This window comes from Molothrus aeneus, chromosome 16 (genome assembly GCF_037042795.1).
Source record: "Molothrus aeneus isolate 106 chromosome 16, BPBGC_Maene_1.0, whole genome shotgun sequence".
Taxonomy (NCBI): domain Eukaryota; kingdom Metazoa; phylum Chordata; class Aves; order Passeriformes; family Icteridae; genus Molothrus; species Molothrus aeneus.
The window spans coordinates 14,800,520-14,817,294 of record NC_089661.1 but is presented as its reverse complement, the minus strand read 5'-3'; the positions used below and the strand labels follow the sequence as shown (position 1 = coordinate 14,817,294).

The window sequence follows — 16,775 nt, the reverse complement described above, 5'->3', positions numbered from 1 at the left end:
CGCTCCCAGCATCCCTGGGAAGCAGCAATAGGAAAAACCAGGCTCTGTCCCTGGGATAACACACACAAAAGCCAGCAAGATTCACAATTTTAACATCCAAACCCAACTGTTTCCCTCGGGCAAAGCCACCCCTGCTGCCTGTGGAAAAGGGAGCAGAGCCCCAGAGCTGGGGATGGGGACACGGAGCAGGGATGGGGACACAGAGATGCAATTAAAATAATTAGAGAAACAAAAGAGGGGCAGGGGAAGGAAGCTGCCAGCCCCAAACACAGCTGGCTGCAGCGCTGACAGCTCTGCCCCACCTCAGGTTAGAGGCTGGGCCAGCAGGTATCCCCTGCCCTGGGACCTCAGAACAACGAGAGGGGACATTTCCAAACCACTGGGTCCATTGCAGGGCTGGCAGCAATATTGGGATTGAATTTCTTTGCCTCAGAGATCGAAGAGCAGAAAGGAATCAGTCGGCCAGAGCAGGAAAGACACCTGGGCAGGGATGGGCTGGAGCAGGAAGCCGAGCAATCAAGGCTGGCTTTGATGTCCGGGAGAGGTCCCTGATTAGGATCACAATATCCCAAATTGAGGAAAGCTTCACTAGTCAAAAGGCCGAAGCAGTTCTGTCATCTGCATACAATTAGGGGGTACCTCTGACATTGCCCTGATTGTGATGGCCCTGCCTTCCCCAGGAGGAAACCCTGGGAGTTTCTGGGAGCATCCTGAGGCTTCCTGGCGTTTGCAGCAGGGAAGGGATCAGTGACCGTGCAGGGCTAAAATCTGAGCTCAGAGGAGGAGAGTCCAGCATTTATGAATTCCATCTAAATTCCCAGAATTGGAACAAGTTGGAAGAGACCACAGCGGCTCCTCTGCTCCAACCTCCCTGCTCACGCTAAAACAAATCTTCACTTGCAGCATTAAATAAAGTTCAACACATTTGCAGCTCAAAACAAATTCAAAATTCCAGTTAAAGACCCTCCAAAACTGTCCAGACCTCAGAGATATCCAGGAATATCCAGTTCCCAGGGCTGTATATCTGTCTGACAGCTGAGAGCACGGGGCAGAGCAGAGTTTATGAACTCCTGCCTGGCAGAAAAGGGATGCAAAGTGATATCACCCAGGATTTCTGGGATGGCAAAGCAGTTTTATCTCCAGGGATTTACTCAGCAAATAAATCTGAAGCAGGGACAAGACACCCTGACTGTCAGCAGCCACTGCATCCTCCCCTCCCCAGGCTGTCCTGCCCTCCAAAGCTTTTCTAAAATTACAGGATCTGGTGATAGCATCTCCCAGGATGTGCTGCAGCTCCAGCCCTGGCAGGGCCAGCACACACTGAGGAAGCTCTGTGCAGGAATGCTGCAATATTAAAACAGGACAGTTATCTTGATGACCTTCCCTCCTCCTGCCTTCTCCGGGCTGTTATCAAGCTCTATTATCCAGCAGGGATAATTAAAACTCCAATTAAAACAAGGATGGGGAAAAGCAGCACTCTGAAAATCCCGATTTTCCCTGCAATGACTCACTCAGGCAGTTCATCCCTTTTTGTTTACTAGAAAGCTTTCAAACGGGAAAGTCTTCATATCAAAGATGTTTTGCAGCATAAAAAAACTCCCACTCTCATCGGGAAGGGGTTTCAAGTCAGCTTTACCCTGAGCTGTCTTCGAGGCCACTTCACTCCCACACTGGCACCTGAGTTTTCCAGTTTTCCCAAGGATTTGGACCAAGAAACGTGCACAGAAAAATCTCTGTGTGCTGAGGCTTCAGCTCTGCTGAGGAGAGGCAGGAAAGGAGAAGAGAATCACAGAATCCTGGAGCTGCTGAGGCTGGAAAAGATCCCTGAGCACCAAGGCAGCTCTGCCCATCCCGGGGGCTGCCGGAAATCGGGAAGTTTTCAGGAATACAAATTAAATCTGAGCTCAAGGCGAGCAACCAGGTGGCCAAGTGAACCAGCAAAGGCCCTTTCACCTCTGTGGCCTCGCTCTGAATCCAGGATTATTAAATTCCCACTGCTGGTGGTGGCTGCAGGGACACGGGGTCGGGCACTGGTGGCACTCCTCGGGATAATGAGAGCTCCTGGCCTGGGGAGGGGAACTTGGGGTCCTTGTCACAGGAATTTACAGCAGGAGCAGTAGAAAATGTTGCCCCTGGATTGAATTAAGGTCCAGAATGAAATATGGGCTCAATTCCTCCTGCCCTGCCAGGTTTGCTCCCTGCAGGGCACGGCCGAGGAGCTCGGGGCAGGATGGAGATGCAGCTCCTGCCTGGACCTGGAAAGCCCCAAACTCCAAACTCCCCTAATTAATTTAGGGGAATTAAATCCAGCAGCATTTATCACGGGGCAAAGAAAATGACATTTAGGGATTTTTTTTTTAAATTTACTTTAATGGTGGATAATACAATTCCTGGCTTTGATCACTTTGCCCCCACACCAGCCCTGCTCTGAACATGGAATAAAACAATCCCAGAGCAGGGGAAACGTTCCCATATTCACAGGATGCCAGCAAACAGGATCCAGGGGGATCCATCAGAGATTCCAGGGGGATCCAGCCCCCACCTGAGGGGAGGGAAGGGCTCAGCTCCAACACCAAATCCTGCCCTTTCATCTGCCCCTGATGGCTGTGCCCAACCGTGCCCCTTCCAGCCTGCTGTACTTGGGTGATTCAAAGCAAAAAAAAGCCAGAATAATTAAAATGTCATTCAAGCCCTAAGCCCATATGAGTCACTGTTCCAAAAAATATCTGAAAAATTCCTTCAGGAGTGGGGGATAATTATATTCCTCCCTATCTATTGATTTTTCTCTACAATGCACATGTCAGATTTTCCACGGCTTTTTTTTTTTTCCTTTTTCTCCTCTTATTTTTTTTTTCTTTTTTTTCCTTTTTTCCCTGGAGTGAGTGTCAAGGAGGAACAAAGCACTTCTTTGAGACTTTTTCAGCCCAAAATTAATTCTGAAAAAAAATGGTACAGACAGGCCAATAGCACGGGAAGCTGAGGAAAAGCTTGGTGACTCAAGCTATGTCTGCAAAATTCCCTATTGATCCCAGCTCCAGAGGGAAGGGTGGGGAATGGGGCACCCACGTTATAAATTTAGAGTCAATTTAAAGACCTTTCTGTGTCTTTGCTGTACAAAAGATGGGCAAAAACCCACCCAAAGTTCCCAACTAAATTCTAGATTTTCATTTTGCTCCTGCTATAAATAAGGGAAGCTTCCAGGGAAAATCCCAGCTCCGTGCACTTCCCACCTCTGCTACCCACAGGAAAAGTGGTTTCACCATCTCTGTGAAAGCCAAAGCCTCACCAGGGTATTCTGAGACTAATTTAGACCCCAGCGTGTGGGAGAGGAAGGAGCTCCCCAAGGTGACATCTAAAAATAAAACCACTTCAGGATTACAGGGCAGGGCTGGAAGAGGCTCCTGGAGAACCTAAATCTGAGGAATCCAACGAGACCAACTTCAGCTGGGGGTCTAAAACCCCTTCAGAGCCCCAGAGCTTCCCCATCTCCCTCCCTGCTGATGGATCAAGGTCTGTGGTGCAGGGAGGACGAGCTGGATCCCAGGTGTTCTGTTCTGCAGGGAATGTCCCACAGGGAACAGGTGACACAGGGACAGCCTGTGCCACAGCTGTGACAGCAGCAAGCCAAAGGTGAGCACCAGAGCTGCACCTGATGTTCCCACCAACCTCACTGAATTCAGGCTCCTGCTGCTCCTTCCATGGGACACAGCAGTGAGCAGGATGCTCCAGGAAGGGTTTGAGGACGGGCTGGATGGGGCTGGGAGCAGTCTGGGATGGTGGGAGGTGTCCCTGCCCACGGCAGGATGGGCTTGAAGGTCTGTCCCAACCCAAACCACGCCATGGTTTACAATTCCTTGGCCAGGGAAGGGCAGCTCTGTGCTCCTCAGCTGGCTCTGCTTTGCTCTGCACCTTGCCCGGCCCTGCTCAGCTCCAGGCCTGGCACCTCCACACCATCCTGAGAATGCTCTGAGTGCCCAAGGCCAGGCTGCATGGAGCTTGGAGTAACCTGGGACAGCAGGAGGGACCTTTCCACCCCAAACCACTCCAGGATGCTGCCGTGATCCAGGGGAGCAAACCCCACCTGCCTGCTGCCTCCTGCACAGAGGGGCTCTGAGGTGGCCCCAGGAGCTCAGGTGAACCTGCAGGAGCTCAGGAGAACCTGAAGGAACTCAGGTGAACCTGCAGGAGCTCAGGTGAACCTGAAGGAGCTCAGGAGAACCTGAAGGAGCTCAGGTGAACCTGAAAGAGCTCAGGAGAACCTGAAGGAACTCAGATGATCCTGCAGGAGCTCAGGAGAACCTGCAGGAGCTCAGATGATCCTGCAGGAGCTCAGGTGAACCTGAAGGAGCTCAGGAGAACCTGCAGGAGCTCAGATGATCCTGCAGGAGCTCAGGAGAACCTGAAGGAGCTCAGGTGATCGTGCAGGAGCTCAGGTGATCCTGCAGGAGCTCAGGTGAACCTGAAGGAACTCAGGAGAACCTGAAGGAGCTCAGATGATCCTGCAGGAGCTCAGGAGAACCTGCAGGAGCTCAGATGAACCTGAAGGAGCTCAGGTGAACCTGAAGGAGCTCAGATGATCCTGCAGGAGCTCAGGTGATCCTGCAGGAGCTCAGGAGAACCTGAAGGAGCTCAGGAGAACCTGAAGGAGCTCAGGAGAACCTGAAGGAGCTCAGGTGAACCTGAAGGAGCTCAGGAGAACCTGAAGGAGCTCAGGTGAACCTGCCCAGAGCCAGCACAACCACAAAGCCCCACACGGGCGGAAGCCTCGCAGGAGAACTCCCTGGGGTTGACTTTGCTTCCTTTGATTTGCTGCTGTTTCCCTCCATCAAATCCCCCAGAAAGCCCCTCTGAGAAGCCACCAGCAGCATCTGGGGGGCTCTGAAGACAGCGCTGGAGCAGTGGGTGAAAGGGATTCTGCAAAACCCTTGGCATCGGCGGCTCCTGCCTTTTCCAGCCACCAAGGAACAACAAGTCCCGCTGCCAAGGGCTATTACAGACAAATGGAGAGAGATCAGAGGCACAAAGGAGGTTGCTAAGGAGTCAAGTGTGGGATCCCTGCAGAGAGGAGGAGGCTGCAGCTGGGACGGCAAAGGTCAGAACATTACAGACATCATTTTCCAAAAATTCCCATGAAGGGCCGGCGCGGGAGCCGGGAGCTGGCCCCGCCGTGCTCGCCGAGGAATAATGAGAGAGGCAGCGAAGAAAGCTCCCTTTCTTCCCTCCTACCCACGCTAATGTAATAAAACAAATTAGAATAATTATTCTCCATTGCAGGCCCATAATGGCCAGGATCAGGGCACGCCTGTCACCGAGCTGACATCTACATCCGCCGGGTTCTGCTGCTGCTCTCCCCTCCTGCACCTCGGGATCGCCCCAGCTCCAGCTTTCATTTGATTCCATTTTCCTGCAGGCATCCAGATTCTGTTTGCTTCAAAGTCTTCCTTATTTTTGCCAGCAAGTTCATCTCCCTTCTTAGCTAATCACAGCTCCACCCTTTCCAGTAACCTTTCAAATGCCACCCACGTCCTGACACTTTTAACAGGCTCCAAGCAAAAACAAAACAAGGAACACCAAAAGTTTCACACGAACCACAAGGTTCTGAAAGGATTTGCTGCAGCGGGTTAAAAGAAATATTTTTTTAACAGCAAAGAAAATTCAAAACCATTTAGAAACATATGAAATATCAAGTGATGTATAAATTATCTGGAAGGGATTGATCCTTTTTCTTGTGAAAGATGGACAAATCCACAGGAAAAAAAACTGTGATAATTTAAGGGGAAAAAATTGATTATTATAATTCTTTCTGTACTATTTTTCCCCCAAAACTGTCACTTTAAATTATCTTTTATCCTCCTGGAAAAGGGGAAAATATCTCTTGTGTAGATTAGAAACAGCAAAGGACTGAAATTATTTTCTAAGTCTCTGCCTGCCAAAAACTGCTCCCAACTCCTCTGTTCTGCAGCCACTTCCGAGGATGTTCCTGAACAGCTCAGGAGGGCTGAGCCTGGATTTGGGAAGAGGGGGGGGCCATTCTGACAGAAAGGGAAATCTGCAAAGTGGGAAAAAAAATTAGAGAGAAATTTTGTTTACAGGAAGCAAAGAAGGGGAGGCACGGCCAAGTCACAAATCCCAAGTGGAAAAGATGCTCTTGGGTTTCCCAAAAATTCCCTAAACTGCCCCTAAATTCCTCCCCAGGACCTTGTGTGGGGCATGAGGAGGAGCAGAGGGAGCAGCTCCTGGGGAGGGCTCTCCAAACTGGGAGGATGAAAGGGGGAAGAAAATCATTCCTGAGGGACCCATCCCAGACCCTGCAACGCTTTGAAAGGGCATCACACAGAGAGGGTGTCCAGGGCACTGCACACAGGGCAGATGATTAAAAAAAATACATTTCTGTTATAAAGAATAGAATTATCACAGAACACACCTATTAAAGGATCTCATTCCTGGGACAAACCCAAAGTTTGGGATTGGCCTCATGGCCCCAGGACCCATCTGGACACAGACCCCAGAGTCCTCCCAGCCCCAACACCTGCAGCAGCCAGGCAGAGATTGGCAGCTTTAAATCTGAATTTCCTTGCTTTGGGCACTTTTAAATTAAAGTGGTAATGTGCTTTAAATCCCGTTTCCCTGGTTTTTCACTCCACTCTTCAATCCTTTCCTGCAGAAAGTAATCAAGATGTCTCAGGCTCACACTCACTGCTCCAGCCACCTTCCCTGGTAACTCATTCCATATGGCTGGGATCCTCTGTGAGGCACAGCTCCACCTCCATGCCCTGTTTATTCCCATTTTCCAGCCCCCTGTTGCACCCCTGATACTCAGTGCTCCCCCATCTCCTCCGTGCATCCCCAGCAGAGATAATTTTTCCTTGTTTTCCCTGTTTCCTGTGGCTGCCCCATCCCTGGGAGGGTCCAAGGCCAGGCTGGATCACCTGTGACAGTGGAAGGTGCTGGAGTCGGAACTGGATGAGTTTTAAGATCCTTTCCAAGCCAAACCATTCCAGGGTTGATATTCCTTGTAGAGAACATCATCAAGTGGGCACAAGTGGCCCAGGAGTGCTTTGGATGATGGGCACATCCCAGCAGGGCTGAGAGATCCAGGGAAGTGCTGCTGGACACCAACCCAGCAGCCAGGACGAGCCTGAGCTCCCAGCCCAGGGCTCAGCCAGGGAATGCTGCTCCTGCAGCCAGGAACAGCCCAGAACCATCAGGAGAAGCCCCCCAGCACTGCCCCCTCAGCCACTGCAGGGCTGGAGGATGAGCCTGCTGCTGCTCCAGGGCTCTTCCCAAACCCTCTGAGATCCCATTCCCGTGCTCCTGCAGCTCCCAGGTGTGCTCAGTGCTGCTGCAGTTGCAGGCAGGTGTTGATGACAGCCAAATTCTCACATTTCTGAGCTCCCACAAAGCCTCTCAGCCCCTGCCCTGATGAAGAAGCAGAAACTCTCTTTCATGGTTTACTTTAAACAATCCCTGAGGACTTCCAGGGCACAAGGAGCTACCCCAGGATGCTGTTGGCAATTTATCAGCTCCAGTCCAGCCCTGGGCAGGAATTTGGGCTCCCCCAGCACGTGGCTCTCACCTGCAGCAGGAATTCCCCAGAATGTAAGGACTTCATGGAGTTGTCACCTACTCTAAGGCCTTGCAGGAAAACCCCAGGACTAATGTTTGCTCAACGGGGTTTTAGCCACGAGGTGTATTTGATGGAGAGCTCCTGAGCAAGGCTGCTGCCCAAAAAAACCCCAAAACAACCCAAAAATGAAGCAGAAACTCTTCCACCTGGGACAGTTTGGAAGCACAGGATGGGGATTCAATCAGAAGCTCCCCAAAAAGCTCCAGGCAGAGCTGGCACCAGTGGGGCTGGGTTTCGGGAATTCACAAGATTCAGGGAGATGCTGGTCCAGCGAAGCACAGCTCCAAGCAATCCCTTTTTTGGGAAATCAGGGGTTATTGAACTCTGCACTTTGGGAAAAGGGCTGCCAGGAGCTCCCTCAGGACCCCCAGCCTGCAGCAAGGGGCTGGGAGAAGGGGCTGACGCCCCCCAAACCCACCCACCACCAAGGGAATGGAGCAGCTGGAAAAGCAACTCTGCCTGCTGGATCAAATATTTGCGCTCCTGGAGAGAGGGACAAGGCTTGGGGAGCACAGCAGAGTCCCCAGGCAGCTGCAGGTGACAAAACACCTCAGTGCCACCATGCCAAGGACCCTGCTGGCAGTGGGGCTGCTCCTCTTGGGAAGCCCCTGTGGCTTGGTTAGCACAGAATGGGTTGTGTGGTTGGAATCACAGAATTATCTGGGTCCTGGAGGAAGAGACCTCCAGGACCACCCAGAGCAACCACATCCCCAAGAGCCACATCCAATGTCTCAAACACTTCCATGGTGACTTCACCACCTCCCCGGGCAACTCATTCCAATGCTGACCATTCCTTCAGAGAAAAAAGAAATCATTCTAATATTTAATCTGACCCTCGTGGTGCAAGTTGAAGCTGTGTCCTCTCATCCCTTCACCTGAGGAGTGGCAGAAATCTCAGCACACACCTCTGCCTCCCACCTCGTGACTCTGATGGCATCACAAACCCACACTCTGCATCTTCCAAGCCTCAGGAAATCCAAGTGACAGAGAGTCACAAACAAAATGATGAAGCCATCAAACCACCGAGCTCTTCTGAGGGAAAGCAGCCCTGCAAATGTGTGTTTGCATCACTCACTGCCTAACGAGCTGCTGGCTCACACAAAGAGCCCCTATTCTGTGGCATGTTCCTGGGAAGCATCCCTCTTTACATCCTGCTCTAATGGATGATTAGGAACATCAAACATATAGATTGAATCACGTAATTATGCCTTTTAAAAAGGCAGCAATATTTGAGCTCAGCCCAGCACTCGCTGCCAATCAAACCCCGGCAGCAGCGCCTGCCTGAGCTCCTCGCCTCCCACCACAGCTGGGATTATCCCACTTCTCCCTAAACAAACCCAGCCAGCTCCTGTGCACAACACAGCAAGGTCTGGACATGATTTTTTGGGAGGAGGTTTAGCCAGGAAACAGCAAAACTCCCTGATCATGAAATGGTTTGTGTTGGAAGAGACCTTAAAGATGGTCTCGTTCCAAGCCTTCCTCCAACATCCTCCTCCAAACCAGACCAGCTCTGCTCAGTGCAAAGTCCCAGTTTGTCAGAGCTCCACGTGGGGAAAGATCCCAAATATGAGGCACTGAGTGGAGGGAAAAGGGGCTGACAAGTGAAATCAGCCCCGTGGTTCAGGAAGGGACCATGGAAAACAGGAGAGCACTGGGATGGGAACCTGCAGAGGAGACACCACCTCACCCACCCCCAAGGAACATTCCCAAAACGCTCTCCTAACACCCAGCACAAGGTGAGGAAAGCCCAGCTGCCCCCAGGGAATGCTGCTTGCTTGGAGGATTTCCCAAGGAAAGCCTCACCCCAAGCAGCCCAGAGAATCCCAGGAGAACCACGTGGGAAAGCTGAAATTCCTGCAGAAAACACCACCCCTGCCAATCCCACGGGGGAAACTCCTGCTGCACGTGCTGAGCTCCTGGCCAGCTCAGGGGGAAACCAAAGATGCACTGGGAGCAGGTGCACCTGGATTCCAGGAGGATCCTTCTCCTTCCCACTGCCTGCTGAGCTGCTCCCCCAGCCCAGGAGAAATCCTACACGACTTCAGGCCCCAAGCATTAAAGATCCCATCCATCACTCGCTTGCGGGGGTCTCCATTTAATGACCTTTCCATGTTTCCCTCTCCTGTTGCTGTCAGTGATATATCAGTGTCCCAGGCACACAGGGACATGTCTCTTCCCAAAAATATCAGGAGTTATTGCTCTCCTGGCAAAGCTGAGAGCAGTGCAGGGATAATGGGAACAGAGATGTTTGGGAAGCACAGTTTTCCTTCGTATCCAGCCTGCCCCATAATTCAGAATTTATGAGACACATCTGCAGGAAAAAAATCTCAGGCAGATCCCAGTTTAGAAGGAAAGCAGGAAGCAAATTGGTGATCAGATAAATTTTTAAGGAAATTGGGGATGCTTGGCTACACTTGGTGTCAATTCACTCCACAATCCACACGACAGCTGAGAACCACAGAATCCTGGGATCACTGAGGCGGGAAAAGAACTCCAAGATCATCATCCCATGACCAATCCCCACACTGTCAACCAGAGCAGAGCCCTGAGTGCCACATCCAGGCATTCCCTGAATCCAGAGAAGCATCAGGATCCTGGGATTCAGCCTGCATCCCTCAGGGTGTGCTGACATTTGGTTCAGATCCCGTTGGTGAAAAATGCCTCAAAGAAAACCTTCACCCTGAGATCCCTGAAAAAATTCCAAGGCAAAATTCCAAAAAAACCCAACCACTCCTCCTACAGTGATGATCCTCAGCTTTTAAGTTTTGGGATGTTCTGGAAGGTCCAAGCAGATGGAGCTGATGGGAGAACGCCCCTGCCACGCCTTGATTTTAATTTTAATGGGATGTGTCAGGTCCTGATGGATTTCCTTATAAGCTGCTTGGGAATTCCCTCTGGCACCGGGACAGTTCTGCAGCAATTGCTCAGTTTGGAAGCACGGAGCAGAGAGTGACAGCTCAGGAAAGCAAAAACAAAGGAGAAGAAATCTGGGGAAAGCTGGGAATTACCCACAGGATTCCAACAGTCTTGTGGAAAAGCCACAATGCCCGAATTCCCTTTAATTCCTTTGGAAAAGTCCCTCAAGTGCAGCACCAACACATCCACACAGATCATCCCCTCCTGCTCTTCCTCCTCAAAACAAAACCAGGAGGGACCTGAAGCATCCTGAGGACCAGAGAAGGAAGCTTTTCCTGGTTATTGGGAACCAACTCCCAAACCAACAGATGCCAAGGTGGTGGATTGGGAAATTCCCAGCTGGGATGGGACATTTGGGATGAGACATTTGGGATGGGACGTTCCTGCTGCTGGCACCTCCAAGAAGCCCAAGGGGAATTCTCACTCGTGGCTCTGAGCGTGATCCTGAAAATGGGAAAAACTCCCAAACCAATGGATCCTGAAGTGCTGGATTGTGAAATTCCTGGCTGGGATGAGACATTTGGGATGGGACATTCCTGCTGCTGGCACCTCCAAGAAGCCCAAAGGGGAATTCCCACTCACAGCTCCGAGCATAATCCTGAAAATGGGAAAAACTCCCAAACCAACGGATCCTGAAGCGCTGGATTGCGAAATTCCCAGCTGGGATGGGACATTTGGGACGGGACATTTGGGACGGGACATTCCTGCTGCTGGCACCTCCAAGAAGCCCAAGGGGAATTCTCACTCGTGGCTCTGAGCATGATCCTGAGAATGGGAAAAACTCCCAAACCAACGGATCCTGAGGTGCTGGATTGGGAAATTCCTGGCTGGGATGGGATATTTGGGATGGGACATTCCTGCTGCTGGCACCTCCAAGAAGCCCAAAGGGGAATTCCCACTCACAGCTCCGAGCATAATCCTGAAAATGGGAAAAACTCCCAAACCAACGGATCCTGAAGTGCTGGATTGCGAAATTCCCGGCTGGGATGGGACATTTGGGACGGGACATTTGGGACGGGACATTTGGGACGGGACGTTCCTGCTGCTGGCACCTCCAAGGAGCCCAAGGGGAGCTCCCACTCACCGCTCCCAGCATGATCCTGAAGATGAGCCAGCGGAAGCTCCAGATGACAATCCTGGAAGGAGGAGAGCCCTGGGGCAGGCGGGACAGGCTCCAGAGGGGGCACAGGAATATTCCCAGGAATCCTGTCTCCAGGAGCTGTGATTCCCATCCTGCAGAGCCAACAAGAAGTGAAGAAGGAAATAATTATGGTGAGAGTGCTGGAAGTTATCCTGGAATTAAATTTAAATGGAAGGATTAAAAACAAACAACACATTGAATGGTTTTAAGGTTAATTTGGGGGAAATCAGGCACCAGCTGCCCTAAAACAGACATCCCACATGGGGGGGATTCAGGGGTTTGAAGCTTTGGGGTTGTGTTGCTCTTCTCCAAGCACAGACAACATAAAAGGGGGATTTTATAAAAATTAATAACTTCTATGAGGCAGAAAAAATGAGATTTAGGTGCCCTGGGAAGTGGCACGGGACAGGCAAGCGGTGCCACTGATTTCTCCAGTTGTGGATGGATCCAGCAGTGCCATGGACTGGGCTGGATTTTTGCCTAAATGGGGCAGTTTTAGCTTCAAAAAATAGCAATTAAGATCCCATTAGGTCTTATCACCATCAACATTCAGTGCAATGAGAAACTCAGAATTTTAATCACAAAAAAAATCAAAATGGTACCAAAATTGTCCATTAGGCCACTTTTACCAATTGCTGGATTTTACCCATCCCTGGATTTAACCAAATTACCCTGGACTGAGCTCAAAGCAGAGCCTTGGGATCCCACCATGAATCCATTCCCTGGATCCTCTGGAGCAGACAGACTCCACCTAATCCATGCAAATCTGTATTTTGCATTTTCTCCTCCATCCCAGCCTACAAATATTGCAATGATTATTCCAAGAGAGGCAGAACACACAGCTCTGTTTTGACAGGTGAAGTCCAACCCTCACCACGTCTGGAAGCACCAAATTATCCCTGCCAAAACTAAATTACTGCAGCTTTGTCCCACCTCCAATTATTCTGATTCCCAGATATTTCTGTGTGATAGAATTGTACTCTGAAACCATTTTTTAAAAAAAAGACATTAAATGGCATATTGGTGAGGAGGATTCCTGAAAATTCCTTGGTGGAGCCATTAAGGCACTGAAATTCTCAGCTATGTCAATTAAACCAGGCAGTGTCCATGGCTCCAGTTCATTCCCAAGGTTTCTCCAGGCACGTCACCAGTTTGATCCATAACAATTCCCTTCACCCAGCCCAAAGAGGCAGGAAAACACATTCCAAACCCATTCCAAACCCAACCATCCCTTCCAGCTTCAGCCTGAGCCCCCTGATCCCCCACCCCAAGATCTTTCCAGCCCCTGATTTGATGTTGTCACACAAGAAAAACCACTTTGAATGTACTTGAAAGTATTTCCAATAACAGTAGCGAAACCTCCTTTTTTTTTTTCTTTAATCTTCATGTGCAAAAACCCCTTAAATCAAAATGCAATTTTAAAACCTCAGATTATTACACATCAAAGCCATTTAAAACTCCCCCTCCTCCCTCCCCACAGCCCCTGGTTCCCAGCACAGCCCCCCCAGATGCCCAAATTAATGGTTCTGGGAGGAGAAGTAAGGAATATTGTCCTAAAAAGCAGCTGCAGCAGGAAAGCACCGGCTCATCCCAAAAGTGAAAGGTTAATTGTGCCTGAACCCAGCTCCGGGGCTGACTGGCACCAAAAGGGTCGTAGATCTCCCTCATTCCTGCCGGCACAAGAATCCCACTGTTATCCCTGTTTTCATATGGAAATCACCACCCTGCCCTGCTGGGGATGGGTGTCGGGGTGGGATCCAAACTCCTGCATCCCTGTGCATCCATTCCCTCGGAGAGCAGCACTGCCCTCACCCAGCAGGGCACAGCAGCAGCTTTCCCTGCTTTGTTTTTAACCCCAACTGCCAGCCAGGGCCACGGAAGGATGCTGGCATCCTGCAGGACGATTCCCGCACATCCCACGGCTCCAGGAGGATGCTCCCAGCACCGAGCCAAGCCAAGCCTTCCTGGCATGGCCTAGACCACGAGTTCAGCCTTGCACCTGTGCTTTTATCCCGAAGGGATGGGCTGGAACCCTGGCACCAGCTGGCACAGCAGGATGGAGCCGTGCCGGGAGCAGCACGGAGTAAACAGCGCTGCCAGCTGCCGGGCACAGCCCCGGCACCCCCGGCTGCTCTGCAGCTAAACCGGCCCCAAGCTGGGCTCAACTGCCACTGCAGCCAGGGACAGACTCTCCTCACAGCCTGGGACAGCAGTCTGAGCCCCAGTGTGGGGTTAAATCCTGCCTGGCTCTGGCTGCTCCCCGGTGAAGGCATGAGGGGCTGTGCTCCTGCCTCAAGGTCCTGCTAAAACCAGGTCTAGGGCAGATAAGCTGGGAGAGGCTCTGATTTATTCACAACCACCTTCCTGAGGGATGGGGTCTCCACAGCTGCCCATGTGGGATCAGTTTTATGGTATCCATCACCCACTGTGCTTCTTCCCAACCTCCATCCATCCATCCATCCATCCATCCATCCATCCATCCATCCATCCATCCATCCATCCATCCATCCATCCATCCATCCATCCATCCACACCCTGGACCTCTCCTGGCCTCTTCCTTCCCCATCCAGCACAGACTCATCCTGACTGTAATCTGTCATTCCTAGAGAAACGTTAAGCTTGGAGAAGGCCTCCAAGACCCCCGAGCACACTCCTCTTTCAGGCTTCATCTCGTGCATAAAAAGTGCTGCTGGATGCTGCTCCATGGCCACTGGAAGGGCTGGGGGTGCTGGGACTGTCCCAGATGCTCCTGTGCTGTGGTTTCTATAAAAATTCCAGCTCAATCAGGAAGATTTGAGGAGATGAACATGTTGAACAGCACAAGTGAATCCACAGCTCAGCAGACGAGGGGGGAGCTGGGCTCAGCTCACCCTCGCTGGGCTGTAAGATGATACCAGGCCCAAGATTACCAAATCCATCAGCAGAACCTCCCGTTCCTCCCCGCTGACTCACACACAGTTGTTCACATCTGCCCTGAAAGCCTCAGACTCCAAATCCTTCAGATTCTTAGACAGCTTTGAGGCTGGAGCCACGTCCCTGCTGAGGTTTGAGTGGTTTGAGTGTTGTCACCTCTGAACACCACTCAGGGGCTCACAGAGCCCAAACACGCTGGGACACCTGAAAGGACCAGCCAGGTCACCCCACCTGAGGGGCAGCTGGTTCCTCACTGATCCTCTCAGCTCAGGAACTCCAGGATTTCTCCAGGGTTCCTCACTGACCCTCTCAGCTCATGAAATCCAGGATTTCTCCAGGGTTCCTCACTGACCTTCCCAGCTCAGGAACTCCAGGATTTCTCCAGGGTTCCTCACTGATCCTCTCAGCTCAGGAACCCCAGGATTTCTCCAGGGTTCCTCACTGACCCTCTCAGCTCAGGAACTCCAGGATTTCTCCAGGGTTCCTCACTGACCCTCCCAGCTCAGGAACTCCAGGATTTCTCCAGGGTTCCTCACTGATCCTCTCAGCTCAGGAACTCCAGGATTTCTCTCCCGGATTTCACCCTCCTCTTGCTGCTATCACATGGGAGCGGTGATGTGATGAAGGTGAGGAAGGTGATGATTTAAGGTCCCTCCCAGCCTGAGCCATTCCAGGATTCTACAGTGAGATGTGTTTGCTGAAGTGGCAGTGCCAGGAGGTGAACACAGCCACATCCTCCATGTGCACCAAACACCCTGGGAAGCACATCCCAAACCCTCCTCCAACTGCAGCAATTCCCACCCCTGACATTTTGTAGGGCAGCAGAAAACACAGACAGGAAGGAGGCATCTCCATGGCCTGGGGGCACTCAGAGAACAAACTGGGATAGAATCATGGGATAATTTGGGTTGGAAGGGATTTTAAAGCCCATCCAGTGCCATCCCTGCCATGGCAGGGACACCTTCCACTGTCCCAGGCTGCTCCAAGCCCTGGCCTTGGGCACTGCCAGGGATGGAGCAGCCACATCTGGGACAGTCCCACTTTGGGGCTGTGGGATGGGAAGGCAGATATTGGAGCTTCAGGACATTGGGAGCTTCAGGAGCATCCACATGGAAGCCATGGAGCATCCCAAAACCAATGAACAATCTGGGAATGAAGTGAGCAACGATCTCCAGTACCATTCCCCAATCCTGGAGTTTGGGAGGTTAAACCCATCCCATAAACAGCAGCAAACCCCATCAGGGCTCTCCCCAAGAGACAATTCCCATCCTTCAAGCCCCAGCCAACACATCCTTATTCCAGGGCTCACTGATACTGCTGGGAACGAAAGGGTCACGTTGTTGACCCACCTGCTCCTGTTTTCCTCACTTGGATCTCGTCAAATTTCAGCAGCTGCAGGGCAGCACAAAGCTCCCCATTGTTATCTCTGGCGCAGCCGGAGAGGGAGCCACGGGCTGGGTTTTTTTGGGGGAGAAAAAAAAGGGAATAACATCAACCTCCGATGGCGGCTGCGCCCGCCCCACACGCGCTCCGAGGGCTCGGGACACGCTCGGAACTTGGCGTGGCAAAATCCATGGTTTGGGATTTTCCAGAGGTCTCTGCTGGGGCAGGGGAGGAGCAGGAACAGGAGGAGGTGCTGGAGGGGAGGAGGGAAGGGAAGAAGCAAACCCCAAACCTAAACACGCTTTCCCCCTATTCCTTTTAGGGTTTTTTCCAAGGGTTTGCCTCTTCCAAACGCTCGGGCCCCTCGTGCAATGGAGGGTTTGTATTTGTAGCTGGACATCGAGTGATGTCCAGTTTTCATCTTTATTATTTGCCATAAATAAATTCACTATCCCAAGTCAGCACAGCCTGGCCATGGCTGCAGAGGAGTCAGCACAGTCCTTTCCCCCAGTCTCCTCATCCTAAACCATTCTGTTGGACAATCAGGGAGAAAGCAGGGAGGGAGGGAAGGGCTGAAAGCCTTCAGAAGATAAAAACCAGGTTCAAGAATAATGAATTTTCTTATTTTCTGTTTTTCTGACTCAAAAATATCACCTGGCCAAAATCAACCCTCCTACCTGGCTATGCTAGAAAGAGCTCACGTGATTAATTCTTATTAATTCCCCTTCCTAAAACACAGGATAAGGCAAAACCAGCCAATTGTTTCTCTTTGTACGGAAACACCCACACATCAAA

The 16,775-nt window shown here is 51.3% G+C and overlaps 1 protein-coding gene across 1 annotated transcript in view; it reads right to left on the bottom strand.

The window, feature by feature from the left end:
- LMF1 (lipase maturation factor 1) overlaps positions 1-11,756 on the bottom strand; it is a 96,691-nt gene extending 84,935 nt beyond the window's left edge. Inside the window, exon 1 of the mRNA XM_066561128.1 lies at positions 11,628-11,756. Coding sequence (XP_066417225.1) covers positions 11,628-11,639 — 12 coding nt within the window. The 5' untranslated portion in view covers positions 11,640-11,756. The remainder of the gene's footprint in view (positions 1-11,627) is intronic.
- Positions 11,757-16,775: the final 5,019 nt, after the last annotated feature.